Below are 15,367 nucleotides of genomic sequence, written 5' to 3' on the forward strand. Positions count from 1 at the left end.
CATTTTAGGTGCATGTCCACTGTGAGAGACATAATCTAAAAAAAAAAAATCCAGGAATCACAATGTATGATTTTTTTAATAGTTTATTTGTATGTTACTGCAGCAAATAAGTATTTGACCACCTACCAACCAGCAAGAATTCTGTCTCTCACAGACCTGTTAATTTTTCTTTAAGAAGCCCTCTTATTCTGCACTCTTTACCTGTATTAATTGCACCTGTTTGAACTTGTTACCTGTATAAAAGACACCTGTTCACACACTCAGTCAATCACACTCCAACCTGTCCACCATAGCCAAGACCAAAGAGCTGTCTAAGGACACCACAGACAAAACTGTAGACCTGCACCAGGCTGGGATGGACTACAGGACAACAGGCAAGCATCCTGGTAGAAGACAACAACTGTTATGATTATTTATTAGAAAGTGGAAGAAACACAAGATGACTGTCAATCTCCCTCGGTCTGGGATTCCATGCAAGATCTCACTTTGTGGGGTAAGGATGATTCTGAGAAAGCTCAGAACTACACAGGAGGACCTGGTCAATGACCTGAAGAGAGCTGGGACCACAGTCACAAAGATTACATTAGTAACACATGATGCTGTCATGGTTTAAAATCCTGCAGGGCAGCAAGGTCCTCCTGCTCAAGCCAGCACATGTCCAGGCCCGTTTGAAGTTCACCAGTGACCATCTGGATGATCCAGAGGAGGCATGGGAGAAGGTCATGTGGTCAGATGAGACCACAATAGAGCTTTTTGGAATCAACTCCACTTACCATGTTTAGAGGATGAGAACAACCCCAAGAAAACCATCCCAACCGTGAAGCATGGGGGTGGAAACATCATACTCTGGGGGTGCTCTTCTGCAGATGGGACAGGACGACTGCACCGTATTGAAGGGAGGATGGATGTACTGTGAGATTTTGGCAAACAACCTCCTTCCCTCAGTAAGAGCATTGAAGATGGGTCATGGCTGGGTCTTCCAGCATGACAATGACCCCAAACACACAGCCAGGGCAACTAAAGAGGGGCTCTGTAAGAAGCATTTCAAGGTCCTGGAGTGGCCTGGCCAGTCTCCAGACCTGAACTCAATAGAAAATCTTTGGAGGGAGCTGAAACTCCAAACCTGAAAGATCTAGAGAAGATCTGTACGGAGAAGTGGAGCAAAATCCCTGCTGCAGTGTGTGAAAACCTGGTGAAAAACTACAGGAAATGTTTGACCTCTGTAATTGCAAACAAAGGCTACTGTACCAAATATTAACATTGATTTTCACAGGTGTTCAAATACTTATTTGCAGCACTAACATACAAATAAATAAATTATTAAAAAATCATACATTGTGATTTCCATTTATTTTTTTATTTTATTTTATTTTTTAGATTATGTCTCACAGTGGACATGCACCTAAGATGAAAATTTCAGACCCCTCCATGATTTCTAAGTGGGAGAACTTGCAAAACTGCAGGGTGTTCAAATACTTTTTTTCCTCACTGTATATATATATATATATATATACACTCAACAAAAATATAAACGCAACACTTTTGGTTTTGCTCCCATTTTGTATTAGATGAACTCAAAGATCTAAAACTTTTTCCACATACACAATATCACCATTTCCCTCAAATACTGTTCACAAACCAGTCTAAATCTGTGTTAGTGAGCACTTCTCCTTTGCTGAGATAATCCATCCCACCTCACAGGTGTGCCATATCAAGATGCTGATTAGACACCATGATTAGTGCACAGGTGTGCCTTAGACTGCCCACAATAAAAGGCCACTCTTATGTTTAAGCAGTGGTGGGCACAGATAACCAAAAAATTAACTTGGATAACAGATAATCAGATAACTGAAAAGTTATCTTCGATAAAGATAAAACAATAAACCACCCAAAAATGTATCGGAAGTTACAGATAACCGATAACAGATAAATTCCAATATTTTCTCTTGCACATTTACAAGTACTAGTAAAACAAATTTAATAGCTTCTAATAATATTAAAAATAACAACAAACCCAAACAATAAGACCACACTTTATTCTTTCAACAGTCTGTCCCTGCTGGTAGCTTTTATTTACTAAGGTGCCTCTCCTAAACACTGATTGGTTCAGTCAGTCATTATGTAAACCAACACGTTAATGTGACGTCTGTGTGTTGGTGTTTAAATGTGCTTTTGTAAAATATTCCATTTTTTTATTTTGTAAAAACAGGCATTTTTACAGAGCCCTGGAAGTGTCATCACAAACTTTTTTGCATGTGGAGAGAATGTGTGCATGTTTGCGCACATTCTCTCCACATTCTCTCTTTACAACATTCATTTGATGTTGTAAAATGTGCTTTACAGTGTGCGAGATGATTTTTCATGGAGGAATTTTTTGGACCAAGTTTCAGGTTAATCGTGCGTCCTGCATCGTGTAGTGTTCATGGAGTATCAAGCTGCGGTCAACATCTGACGACCACCTCCTGATCGCTGATCGTATGGTCGAATGAGAATCAAACCTGTTTGATATATTATTGTGGTCGGCCGTCGTGAGGTTATCCTGCTGCTGAAAGCTACAAGCAGCATCCAACCGTTCACACTGTAACTGTGCAAACACTGCAGAGCTGTCTTGTAATAATGTTATTATTATTATTATTATTATTATTATGCATTGACAATCATCTGACATAACCAGGGTCAATATAAATAGAACACTGCCATCTACTGGTCGCCAGACACTGCCATGAACACTACTGGCCAGTAGAGGCCAGTAGAGTATGCTAGATGGCAGTAGAGGCTTTCAAAACAAATTCTAGATAATCCCTGTCTGCTCATATTTAAAATGCGTGGAATTTAACAAATGCAATTTAAAAAATCAACGTCTATAAACGCACAGAATATATTCAAGAGAGTTTTAGGCACTAGAGTTTAATGCTGTTGTCCGTGGAGCCTGAACAGAGTGTCTGAAATGCATTTGTCCTGTCGTGACGTACTGAGATTACATCATCCTACCCAAAATGCACTGCGGGGCAGAGCATGTGCTCACAAAACCTTAAAAATTAGCACATTACTTTAAAACTAAAACATATGTCTGATATTTTTACTTGATGAAACTTCAGATATGACAGTAATTTTACATAACTTGTCCAAAATTAGTTTGGTTAAAATTTGAACCATAAGTTAAAAATGTATGCCTCTGGATGACTTGGGTCATATTGCGAGCATATTGGTATGGTGTTAAAGGAAAAAATTTTTTTCTTTTTCTTTTTGGGGCTGTTCTTCCTTTGTCTGCAGAAGATTGAGATGTTTTTTATATAAGCAGTTCTCTTCTGTTTGCAAAGGTGCGTCTATTACAGAATTTTTAACAGGTGGGTGCTGAACTATTTTTAAAAATGCTTGTCGCTGTTCAGCTTTGTTTATTTTGTTTATCGGTTTAAAAGTTATCGGACAAAACTTAATCGGAAGATAATTGGTCCGATAATGGTTTTTAAAGTTATCTAAAAAGATAATCCAATGCTGAAAACGTTATCTTTGATAATTATCTGTTATCGGATTATCGGAAGTGTGCCCACCACTGTGTTTAAGTTGTTTGTAAATGCCAATAAAAACATGATTGACAGATGCAGAAAATGACTGAATTTAGATGAAATAGTGGTGATTTAAAATAAAGGCCCAAGACTTTAATTCATTCTGTATGTAATGAAGATAATCCTGCTGCTCTCATGTTTTTCTGTTGAATGTGTGAATAATTTTGAGACTCTTGCATGAGCGGTAACCTCAGGCTTCCTCTTTGGTTTCTTAGAATGCTGGAGGAGTTGGAACTGGGCTGGTGTCCCACACTGCAGAGCAGCTCCGGATGTTTCCAGAACCTTGCCCGCAGCCTACCGCGTCTGCGAAAACTCTTCCTCACGGCTAACCGCACCGTGTGCGACTCTGACATCGAGGAGCTTGCCAACAGCTGCCCCTCGCTGCAGCACCTTGACATCCTGGGTAAGGCCCGAGTGTACACAGTACACACCATGGCTGATGTTTACCTAATGATTGAGGATCAGCTGAAGACAAAATGATTTAATTTTGATCAAATATTATGTGTCTGCTACCTGCAACACATGTGGAATGTCTCAAAACTAAACCTTTTTCCAGGTATCTTATATATGCTACTCTGGAACCACCCCTAAACCCAAACAGTCCAACTGTCAACCCCACTGAGGTCCTTAGTCTGGGTCTCATTAATATAAGATCACTATCCTCAAAATCATTGTTGATTAATGATCTAATTATTGATCATCAGTGAGATATGATTTGGTTATGTGAAACCTGGCTTAAACCTACAGCTGCCCTCCCCTTAAATGAGGCCTGCCCACTGACGTACACATTTTGTGACGTCCCTCATGATGTGAAGCAAGGTGAGGGTGTTGCTCTTATTTATAAATCTAGCTTTAGTTTATTAGCTGTTGGGGGTCACAAATATAACTCGTTTGAACATCTGATTCTCCGCTCTGCCCACGATGCTACGTATTGCCAAGGTCAGAAGAATAAAAATCAGCCGTATTACTTTGTCACTATATATAGGCCTCCTGGCCCATATTCTGAATTCTTAGATGAATTTTGAGGTACTTCCTGTCTTCGGAGTGAGATTGCATCAGAATTTTGGTTCTCTGTTGGGACTGTTTACACAGAGACTGCTACCTGCTGCTTTGGACTTTGAACTAACAGTCTTTTTCAAGACTTTTTTACTTTTTTACCTTTTTACTTTTTTTTACTTTTTTACTGTGCTCCAACGCCTAAGGAAGACCTCTAACGGTCGAAACATCGCGACGGAGCACTTTTATCAGCTAACTTTCATCAGCGTTGGCAAGCTAACTAGCTTGCTAACGCTTTCGTTTTTATTTTTTTTTTATTTTTTTTTTTTTTTAGCACTGTTGTCGTGCGTTACCTGTGCTGCTCCACAGCGTGTTTAGTCGATTTTTATTTTATTTTAGCACCGTTGTCGTGCGTTCGCTGTTGTTGTGCGTTACCTGTGCTGCTTCATGGCCTGTTTGGTGCCTTAATTAAGGCACTCCTTCTGCTGAATCACCTCTAAATTATTTACACATTATTCACTTTGTGTGTTTTTAGGAATCCGCTAGGTTGCGTAGCTACTAGCTCTTAGCCGATTTAGCATGGCGGCTTCTCCTGTCTCTCCCGTACTTTTCTGCTCTGGGTGTGAAATGTTTAGTTATTCCTCGGCCTCCTTTAGCAGTAACGGTACTTGTAATAAGTGTAGCTTATTCGTAGCTTTGGAGGCCAGGTTGGGCGAATTGGAGACTCGGCTCCGCACCGTGGAAAATTCTACAGCTAGCCAGGCCCCTGTAGTCGGTGCGGACCAAGGTAGCTTAGCCGCCGTTAGTTCCCCCCTGGCAGATCCCGGGCAGTCGGGAAAGCAGGCTGACTGGGTGACTGTGAGGAGGAAGTGTAGCCCTAAACAGAAGCCCCGTGTACACCGTCAACCCGTTCACATCTCTAACCGTTTTTCCCCACTCGACGATACACTCGCCGAGGATCAAACTCTGGTTATTGGCGACTCTGTTTTGAGAAATGTGAAGTTAGCGACACCAGCAACCATTGTCAATTGTCTTCCGGGAGCCAGAGCAGGCGACATCGAAGGACATTTGAAATTGCTGGCTAAGGCTAAGCGTAAATTTGGTAAGATTGTAATTCACGTCGGTAGTAATGACACCCGGTTACGCCAATCGGAGGTCACTAAAATTAACATTAAATCGGTGTGTAACTTTGCAAAAACAATGTCGGACTCTGTTGTTTTCTCTGGGCCCCTCCCCAATCAGACCGGGAGTGACATGTTTAGCCGCATGTTCTCCTTAAATTGCTGGCTGTCTGAGTGGTGTCCAAAAAATGAGGTGGGCTTCATTGATAATTGGCAAAGCTTCTGGGGAAAACCTGGTCTTGTTAGGAGAGATGGCATCCATCCCACTTTGGATGGAGCAGCTCTCATTTCTAGAAATCTGGCCAATTTTCTTGGATCCTCCAAACTGTGACTGTCCAGCGTTGGGACCAGGAGGCAGAGCTGTGGTCTTATACACCTCTCTGCAGCTTCTCTCCCCCTGCCGTCCCCTCATTACCCCATCCCCGTAGAGACGGTGCCTGCTCCCAGGCCACCAATAACCAGCAAAAATCTATTTAAGCATAAAAATTCAAAAAGAAAAAATAATATAGCACCTTCAATTGCACCACAGACTAAAACAGTTAAATGTGGTCTATTAAACATTAGGTCTCTCTCTTCTAAGTCCCTGTTGGTAAATGATATAATAATTGATCAATGTATTGATTTATTCTGCCTAACAGAAACCTGGTTACAGCAGGATGAATATGTTAGTTTAAATGAGTCAACACCCCCGAGTCACACTAACTGTCAGAATGCTCGTAGCACGGGCCGAGGCGGAGGATTAGCAGCAATCTTCCATTCCAGCTTATTAATTAATCAAAAACCTAGACAGAGCTTTAATTCATTTGAAAGCTTGTCTCTTAGTCTTGTCCATCCAAATTGGAAGTCCCAAAAACCAGTTTTATTTGTTATTATCTATCGTCCACCTGGTCGTTACTGTGAGTTTCTCTGTGAATTTTCAGACCTTTTGTCTGACTTAGTGCTTAGCTCAGATAAGATAATTATAGTGGGCGATTTTAACATCCACACAGATGCTGAGAATGACAGCCTCAACACTGCATTTAATCTATTGTTAGACTGTATTGGCTTTGCTCAAAAAGTAAATGAGTCCACCCACCACTTTAATCATATCTTAGATCTTGTTCTGACTTATGGTATGGAAATAGAAGACTTAACAGTATTCCCTGAAAACTCCCTTCTGTCTGATCATTTTTTAATAACATTTACATTTACCCTGATGGACTACCCTGCAGTGGGGAATAAGTTTCATTACACTAGAAGTCTTTCAGAAAGCGCTGTAACTAGGTTTAAGGATATGATTCCTTCTTTATGTTCTCTAATGTCATATACCAACACAGAGCAGAGTAGCTACCTAAACTCTGTAAGGGAGTTAGAGTATCTCGTCAATAGTTTTACATCCTCATTGAAGACAACCTTGGATGCTGTAGCTCCTCTGAAAAAGAGAGCTTTAAATCAGAAGTGTCTGACTCCGTGGTATAACTCACAAACTCGTAGCTTAAAGCAGATAACCCGTAAGTTGGAGAGGAAATGGCGTCTCACTAATTTAGAAGATCTTCACTTAGCCTGGAAAAAGAGTTTGTTGCTCTATAAAAAAGCCCTCCGTAAAGCTAGGACATCTTTCTACTCATCACTAATTGAAGAAAATAAGAACAACCCCAGGTTTCTTTTCAGCACTGTAGCCAGGCTGACAAAGAGTCAGAGCTCTATTGAGCTGAGTATTCCATTAACTTTAACTAGTAATGACTTCATGACTTTCTTTGCTAACAAAATTTTGACTATTAGAGAAAAAATTACTCATAACCATCCCAAAGATGTATCGTTATCTTTGGCTGCTTTCAGTGATGCCGGTATTTGGTTAGACTCTTTCTCTCCGATTGTTCTGTCTGAGTTATTTTCATTAGTTACTTCATCCAAACCATCAACATGTTTATTAGACCCCATTCCTGCCAGGCTGCTCAAGGAAGTCCTACCATTATTTAATGCTTCAATCTTAAATATGATCAATCTATCTTTGTTAGTTGGTTATGTACCACAGGCCTTTAAGATGGCAGTAATTAAACCATTACTTAAAAAGCCATCACTTGACCCAGCTATCTTAGCTAATTATAGGCCAATCTCCAACCTTCCTTTTCTCTCAAAGATTCTTGAGAGGGTAGTTGTAAAACAGCTAACTGATCACCTGCAGAGGAATGGTCTATTTGAAGAGTTTCAGTCAGGTTTTAGAATTCATCATAGTACAGAAACAGCATTAGTGAAGGTTACAAATGATCTTCTTATGGCTTCGGACAGTGGACTTATCTCTGTGCTTGTTCTGTTGGACCTCAGTGCTGCTTTTGATACTGTTGACCATAAAATTTTATTACAGAGATTAGAGCATGTCATAGGTATTAAAGGCACTGCGCTGCGGTGGTTTGAATCATATTTGTCTAATAGATTACAGTTTGTTCATGTAAATGGGGAATCTTCTTCACAGACTAAAGTTAATTATGGAGTTCCACAAGGTTCTGTGCTAGGACCAATTTTATTCACTTTATACATGCTTCCCTTAGGCAGTATTATTAGACGGTATTGCTTAAATTTTCATTGTTACGCAGATGATACCCAGCTTTATCTATCCATGAAGCCAGAGGACACACACCAATTAGCTAAACTGCAGGATTGTCTTACAGACATAAAGACATGGATGACCTCTAATTTCCTGCTTTTAAACTCAGATAAAACTGAAGTTATTGTACTTGGCCCCACAAATCTTAGAAGCATGGTGTCTAACCAGATCGTTACTCTGGATGGCATTTCCCTGATCTCTAGTAATACTGTGAGAAATCTTGGAGTCATTTTTGATCAGGATATGTCATTCAAAGCGCATATTAAACAAATATGTAGGACTGCCTTTTTGCATTTACGCAATATCTCTAAAATCAGAAAGGTCTTGTCTCAGAGTGATGCTGAAAAATTAATTCATGCATTTATTTCCTCTAGGCTGGACTATTGTAATTCATTATTATCAGGTTGTCCTAAAAGTTCCCTAAAAAGCCTTCAGTTGGTTCAGAATGCTGCAGCTAGAGTACTGACGGGGACTAGCAGGAGAGAGCATATCTCACCCGTGTTGGCCTCTCTTCATTGGCTTCCTGTTAATTCTAGAATAGAATTTAAAATTCTTCTTCTTACTTATAAGGTTTTGAATAATCAGGTCCCATCTTATCTTAGGGACCTCGTAGTACCATATTACCCCATTAGAGCGCTTCGCTCTCAGACTGCAGGCTTACTTGTAGTTCCTAGGGTTTGTAAGAGTAGAATGGGAGGCAGAGCCTTCAGCTTTCAGGCTCCTCTCCTGTGGAACCAGCTCCCAGTTCAGATCAGGGAGACAGATACCCTCTCTACTTTTAAGATTAGGCTTAAAACTTTCCTTTTCGCTAAGGCTTATAGTTAGGGCTGGATCAGGTGACCCTGGACCATCCCTTGGTTATGCTGCTTTAGACGTAGACTGTGGGGGGGTTCCCATGATGCACTGTTTCTTTCTCTTTTTGCTCCGTATGCATCACTCTGCATTTAATCATTAGTGATCGATCTCTGCCCCCCTTCACAGCATGTCTTTTTCCTGGTTCTTTCCCTCAGCCCCAACCAGTCTCAGCAGAAGACTGCCCCTCCCTGAGCCTGGTTCTGCTGGAGGTTTCTTCCTGTTAAAAGGGAGTTTTTCCTTCCCACTGTAGCCAAGTGCTTGCTCATAGGGGGTCGTTTTGACCGTTGGGGTTTTTCATAATTATTGTATGGCCTTGCCTTACAATATAGAGCGCCTTGGGGCAACTGTTTGTTGTGATTTGGCGCTATATAAGAAAAAAGTTGATTGATTGATTGATTGATGAATTTGGTGCGTTCATCTCTAACTTGTCAACTAGTGCAAACCGGACCTATTACTCTGATTTGATTATCAAAAACAAGTATAACTCTAAATTCTTCTTTGACAGCATGGTAATACTTATTCATGGACAACCACCTGTAGTTCGCTCTCCTTTTACAGCACAAGATTTCCTGGATTACTTTGAGAAGAAAATAGAAGACATTAGGTTAAACATATCCCAGCATGCCTTAACCCAGCCACTATTGAGGTGGGCACCATTACTGAGGTATTACCTAGGTTTACAGAATTTGATAGTATCTCACTAGGCATGCTGATGAAACTCGTAATGTCAACAAAAAGCACAGCCTGTTTATTTGATCTTATACCAACAAAACTGTTTAAGGACCTGTGGCCCACTCTTGGGCCAACTGTGCTGGAAATTATTAATCTTTGGATGGATGGATTGGATTGATTCAGACACCACTACAATTCTGGTGCTGTTAGATCTCAGTGCTGCATTTGATACCGTGGATCATCATATTCTACTTGATAGGCTGGAAAATCATTTTGGGATTACTGGGAGTGCCCTTGCATGGCTGACGTCATACCTGACCAGTTGTTCTCACTGTGTTTTGCACACTAACACTACCTCTAACCTTAGTGACATGAAATTTGGGGTTCTACAGGGGTTTGTCCTAGGCCCCCTGCTTTTGTCCCTTTATATAGCACCCCTTGGGCACATATTGCAGCATTTTGGGATTACCTTTTACTGCTGTGCTGATGATACTCAGTTATACATGCCGATAACTGCTGGTAATCTCATCCACATAAAATCCTTAGAAGATTGTCTTGCATCAGTGAGAAGTTGGATGTCTAGAAAGATCCTACTTTTAAACTCTGATGCAACTGAAATGATGGTTCTTGGTCCAGTAAGACATCGGCATCAATTTGACCAGCTAACGCTTAGCATAGGCTCATGTGTCATACATCACACTGACAGAGTGAGGAACCTTGGGGTCATTTTTGATCTTATGTTGTCCTTTGACCTCCACATTAGGAATATTACGAGGACTGCTTTCTTCCGCCTGCGAAATATAGTGAAGATTCGTCCCATCCTGTCTATGGCTGATTCTGAGACCCTGATCCATGCGTTTATCTCTTCTAGATTGGCTGGGGTCTCCAGCCAGACTTTTGACATGAAGCAGAAGGTTCGACCACATTACACCCATTTTGGCGTCTCTTCACTGGCTTCCTGTCCCAGTGAGATCAGATTTTAAGGTTCTGTTACGAGCCTATGAAATTGTTCACGGACTGACACCTCCTTACTTAGCTGACCTAATTAAGCCCTACGTACCAGCCCGGGCTTTGCGTTCTCAGGGTGCAGGACTACTTTATGTCCCTAGGGTGAATAAGAAGACTGCAGGTCATAGAACTTTCTCTAATCGTGCCCCTGTTCTGTGGAATGATCTCCCTGCGTCAATAAAAGAATCAGATTCTGTGGAGACTTTCAAGTCCAGACTTAAGACGCACTTATTTTCCCTTTCGTATGGCTAGCATACTGAGTTAGTATGTTACTATGCTTTTTACTCTTTTAATTCATTTTATTATTAAATGGAGCATGCTGCGGTTTCATTTTTATCTAAAGTTTTAGTGAAGTTTAGGGCTAGTGGCCGGCGATCACTTTAGTATTTCTTCTGTTTTTCTTGTTGTTTAATGCTGATAAATTATACTGTATTTCTTGTCTTTCTGATGCCTGATTCTGTTTTTTTTTTCTCTGTTTAAGGTGCAGCTCCATCCAGAGATCAAAATCAAATCAAATCAATTTTATTTATATAGCGCCAAATCACAACAAACAGTTGTCCCAAGGCGCTTTATATTGTAAGGCAAAAGCCATACAATAATTACAGAAAAACCCCAACGGTCAAAACGACCCCCTATGAGCAAGCACTTGGTGACAGTGGGAAGGAAAAACTCCCTTTTAACAGGAAGAAACCTCCAGCAGAACCAGGCTCAGGGAAGGGCAGTCTTCTGCTGGGACTGGTTGGGGCTGAGGGAGAGAACCAGGAAAAAGACATGCTGTGGAAGAGAGCAGAGATCAATCACTAATGATTAAATGCAGAGTGGTGCATACAGAGCAAAAAGAGAAAGAAACACTCAGTGCATCATGGGAACCCCCCAGCAGTCTAAGTCTATAGCAGCATAACTAAGGGATAGTTCAGGGTCACCCGATGCAGCCCTAACTATAAGACTTTTTCAAAAAGGAAAGTTTTAAGCTTAATCTTAAAAGTAGAGAGGGTGTCTGTCTCCCTGATCTGAATTGGGAGCTGGTTTCACAGGAGAGGAGCCTGAAAGCTGAAGGCTCTGCCTCCCATTCTACTCTTACAAACCCTAGGAACTACAAGTAAGCCTGCAGTCTGAGAGCGAAGCACTCTATTGGGGTGATATGGTACTATGAGGTCCCTAAGATAAGATGGGACCCGATTATTCAAAACCTTATAAGTAAGAAGAAGAATTTTAAATTCTATTCTGGAATTAACAGGAAGCCAATGAAGAGAGGCCAATATGGGTGAGATATGCTCTCTCCTTCTAGTCCCCGTCAGTACTCTAGCTGCAGCATTTTGAATTAACTGAAGGCTTTTCAGGGAACTTTTAGGGCAACCTGATAACAATGAATTACAATAGTCCAGCCTAGAGGAAATAAATGCATGAATTAGTTTTTCAGCATCACTCTGAGACAAGACCATTCTAATTTTAGAGATATTGCGCAAATGCAAAAATCAGTCCTACATATTTTCTTAATATGCGCATTGAATGACATATCCTGATCAAAAATGACTCGAAGATTTCTCACAGTATTACTAGAGGTCAGGGTAATGCCATCCAGAGTAAGGATCTGGTTAGACACCATGTTTCTAAGATTTGTGGGGCCAAGTACAATAACTTCAGTTTTATCTGAATTTAAAAGCAGGAAATTAGAGGTCATCCATGTCTTTATGTCTGTATGACATTCCTGCAGTTTAACTTATCAGTGTGTGTCCTCCCTGCTTCATGGATAGATAAAGCTGGGTATCATCTGCGTAACAATGAAAATTTAAGCTATGCTTTCTAATAATACTGCCTAAGGGAAGCATGTATAAAGTGAATAAAATTGGTCCTAGCACAGAACCTTGTGGAACTCCATAATTAACCTTAGTCTGTGAAGAAGATTCCCCATTTACATGAACAAATTGTAATCTATTAGATAAATATGATTCAAACCACTGCAGCGCAGTGCCTTTAATACCTATGGCATGCTCTAATCTCTGTAATAAAATTTTATGGTCAACAGTATCAAAAGCAGCACTGAGGTCTAACAGAACAAGCACAGAGATGAGTCCACTGTCTGAGGCCATAAGAAGATCATTTGTAACCTTCACTAATGCTGTTTCTGTACTATGATGAATTCTAAAACCTGACTGAAACTCTTCAAATAGACCATTCCTCTGCAGATGATCAGTTAGCTGTTTTACAACTACCCTTTCAAGAATTTTTGAGAGAAAAGGAAGGTTGGAGATTGGCCTATAATTAGCTAAGATAGCTGGGTCAAGTGATGGCTTTTTAAGTAATGGTTTAATTACTGCCACCTTAAAAGCCTGTGGTACATAGCCAACTAACAAAGATAGATTGATCATATTTAAGATCGAAGCATTAAATAATGGTAGGGCTTCCTTGAGCAGCCTGGTAGGAATGGGGTCTAATAAACATGTTGATGGTTTGGAGGAAGTAACTAATGAAAATAACTCAGACAGAACAATCGGAGAGAAAGAGTCTAACCAAATACCAGCATTACTGAAAGCAGCCAAAGATAACGATATGTCTTTGGGATGGTTATGAGTAATTTTTTCTCTAATAGTTAAAATTTTATTAGCAAAGAAAGTCATGAAGTCATTACTAGTTAAAGTTAATGGAATACTCGGCTCAATAGAGCTCTGACTCTGTCAGCCTGGCTACAGTGCTGAAAAGAAACCTGGGGTTGTTCTTATTTTCTTCAATTAGTGATGAGTAGTAAGATGTCCTAGCTTTATGGAGGGCTTTTTTTATAGAGCAACAGACTCTTTTTCCAGGCTAAGTGAAGATCTTCTAAATTAGTGAGACGCCATTTCCTCTCCAATTTACGGGTTATCTGCTTTAAGCTGCGAGTTTGTGAGTTATACCACGGAGTCAGGCACTTCTGATTTAAGGCTCTCTTTTTCAGAGGAGCTACAGCATCCAAAGTTGTGCTCAATGAGGATGTAAAACTATTGATGAGATAATCTGTCTCACAGAGTTTAGGTAGCTACTCTGCACTGTGTTGGTATATGGCATTGGAGCACATAACAAAGAAGGAATCATATCCTTAAACCTAGTTACAGCGCTTTCTGAAAGACTTCTACTGTAATGAAACTTATTCCCCACTGCTGGGTAGTCCATTAAAGTAAATGTAAATGTTATTAAGAAATGATCAGACAGAAGGGGGTTTTCAGGGAATACTGTTAAGTCTTCAATTTCCATACCATAAGTCAGAACAAGATCTAAAGTATGGTTAAAGCGGTGGGTGGACTCATTTACATTTTGAGTGAAGCAAATTGAGTCTAATAATAGATTAAATGCAGTGTTGAGGCTGTCATTCTCAGCATCTGTGTGGATGTTAAAATCGCCCACTATAATTATCTTATCTGAGCTAAGCACTAAGTCAGACAAAAGGTCTGAAAATTCACAGAGAAACTCACAGTAACGACCAGGTGGACGATAGATAATAACAAATAAAACTGGTTTTTGGGTCTTCCAATTTGGATGGACAAGACTAAGAGTCAAGCTTTCAAATGAATTAAAGGTCTGTCTGGGTTTTTGATTAATTAATAAGCTGGAGTGGAAGATTGCTGCTAATCCTCCGCCTCGGCCTGTGCTTTGAGCATTCTGACAGTTAGTGTGGCTCGGGGGTGTTGACTCATTTAAACTAACATATTCATCCTGCTGTAACCAGGTTTCTGTAAGGCAGAATAAATCAATATGTTGATCAATTATTATATCATTTACCAACAGGGACTTAGAAGAGAGAGACCTAATGTTTAATAGACCACATTTAACTGTTTTAGTCTGTGGTGCAGTTGAAGGTGCTATATTATTTTTTCTTTTTGAATTTTTATGCTTAAATAGATTTTTACTGGTTATTGGTGGTCTGGGAGCAGGCACCGTCTCTACGGGGATGGGGTAATGAGGGGATGGCAGGGGGAGAGAAGCTGCAGAGAGGTGTGTAAGACTAAAACTCTGCTTCCTGGTCCCAACCCTGGATAGTCACGGTTTGGAGGGTTTAATAAAATTGGCCAGATTTCTAGAGATGAGAGCTGCTCCATCCAAAGTGGGATGGATGCCGTCTCTCCTAACAAGACCAGGTTTTCCCCGGAAGCTTTGCCAATTGTCTATGAAACCCACCTCATTTTTTTTTTTTTTTTTTTTATGTCCACAGAGATGGGTGTGGTGTCTGTTGATGAACCCTTCTGTCCTGTGCACCAACAGCATTTCCTGTCTTCTTCTGCAGACCTCCTGTCCTGTGCACCGGCATGGACTCCCAAAATTTCTTGTATATTTGTATTGTAAATTGTGTCTGTATCTTGGCCCAAGCAGAGGGTCACCCCTTTGAGGCTGGTCTGCTTGAGGTTTCTTCCTCAAATCATCAGAGGGAGTTTTTTCTTACCACTGTTGCCTGTGTTCTTGCTCTCGGGGTTGGTAAGGTTAGACCTTACTTGTGTGAAGCGACTTGAGGCAACTTTTTTGTGATTTGGTGGTATATAAATGAAAATAAATTGAAATTGAAATTTTGAAAAAAAAATCTATTAAATATCATTGTC

The 15,367-nt window shown here is 40.4% G+C and overlaps 1 protein-coding gene across 3 annotated transcripts in view; it reads left to right on the forward strand.

Moving 5' to 3' along the window:
• The window catches only part of fbxl4 (F-box and leucine-rich repeat protein 4), a 124,803-nt gene that overhangs the window by 86,317 nt on the left and 23,119 nt on the right, over window positions 1-15,367 (forward strand). For 2 of the 3 annotated variants that reach the window (XM_034175433.1, XM_034175434.1), the window contains exon 8: window positions 3,782-3,969. In XM_034175433.1, coding sequence (XP_034031324.1) covers window positions 3,782-3,969 — 188 coding nt within the window. Of the gene's footprint in view, window positions 1-3,781; window positions 3,970-15,367 lie in introns of those variants that run through there. The other variant, XM_034175435.1, reaches the window with a different exon arrangement.

Source organism: Thalassophryne amazonica, chromosome 7 (genome assembly GCF_902500255.1).
Source record: "Thalassophryne amazonica chromosome 7, fThaAma1.1, whole genome shotgun sequence".
NCBI lineage: Eukaryota > Metazoa > Chordata > Actinopteri > Batrachoidiformes > Batrachoididae > Thalassophryne > Thalassophryne amazonica.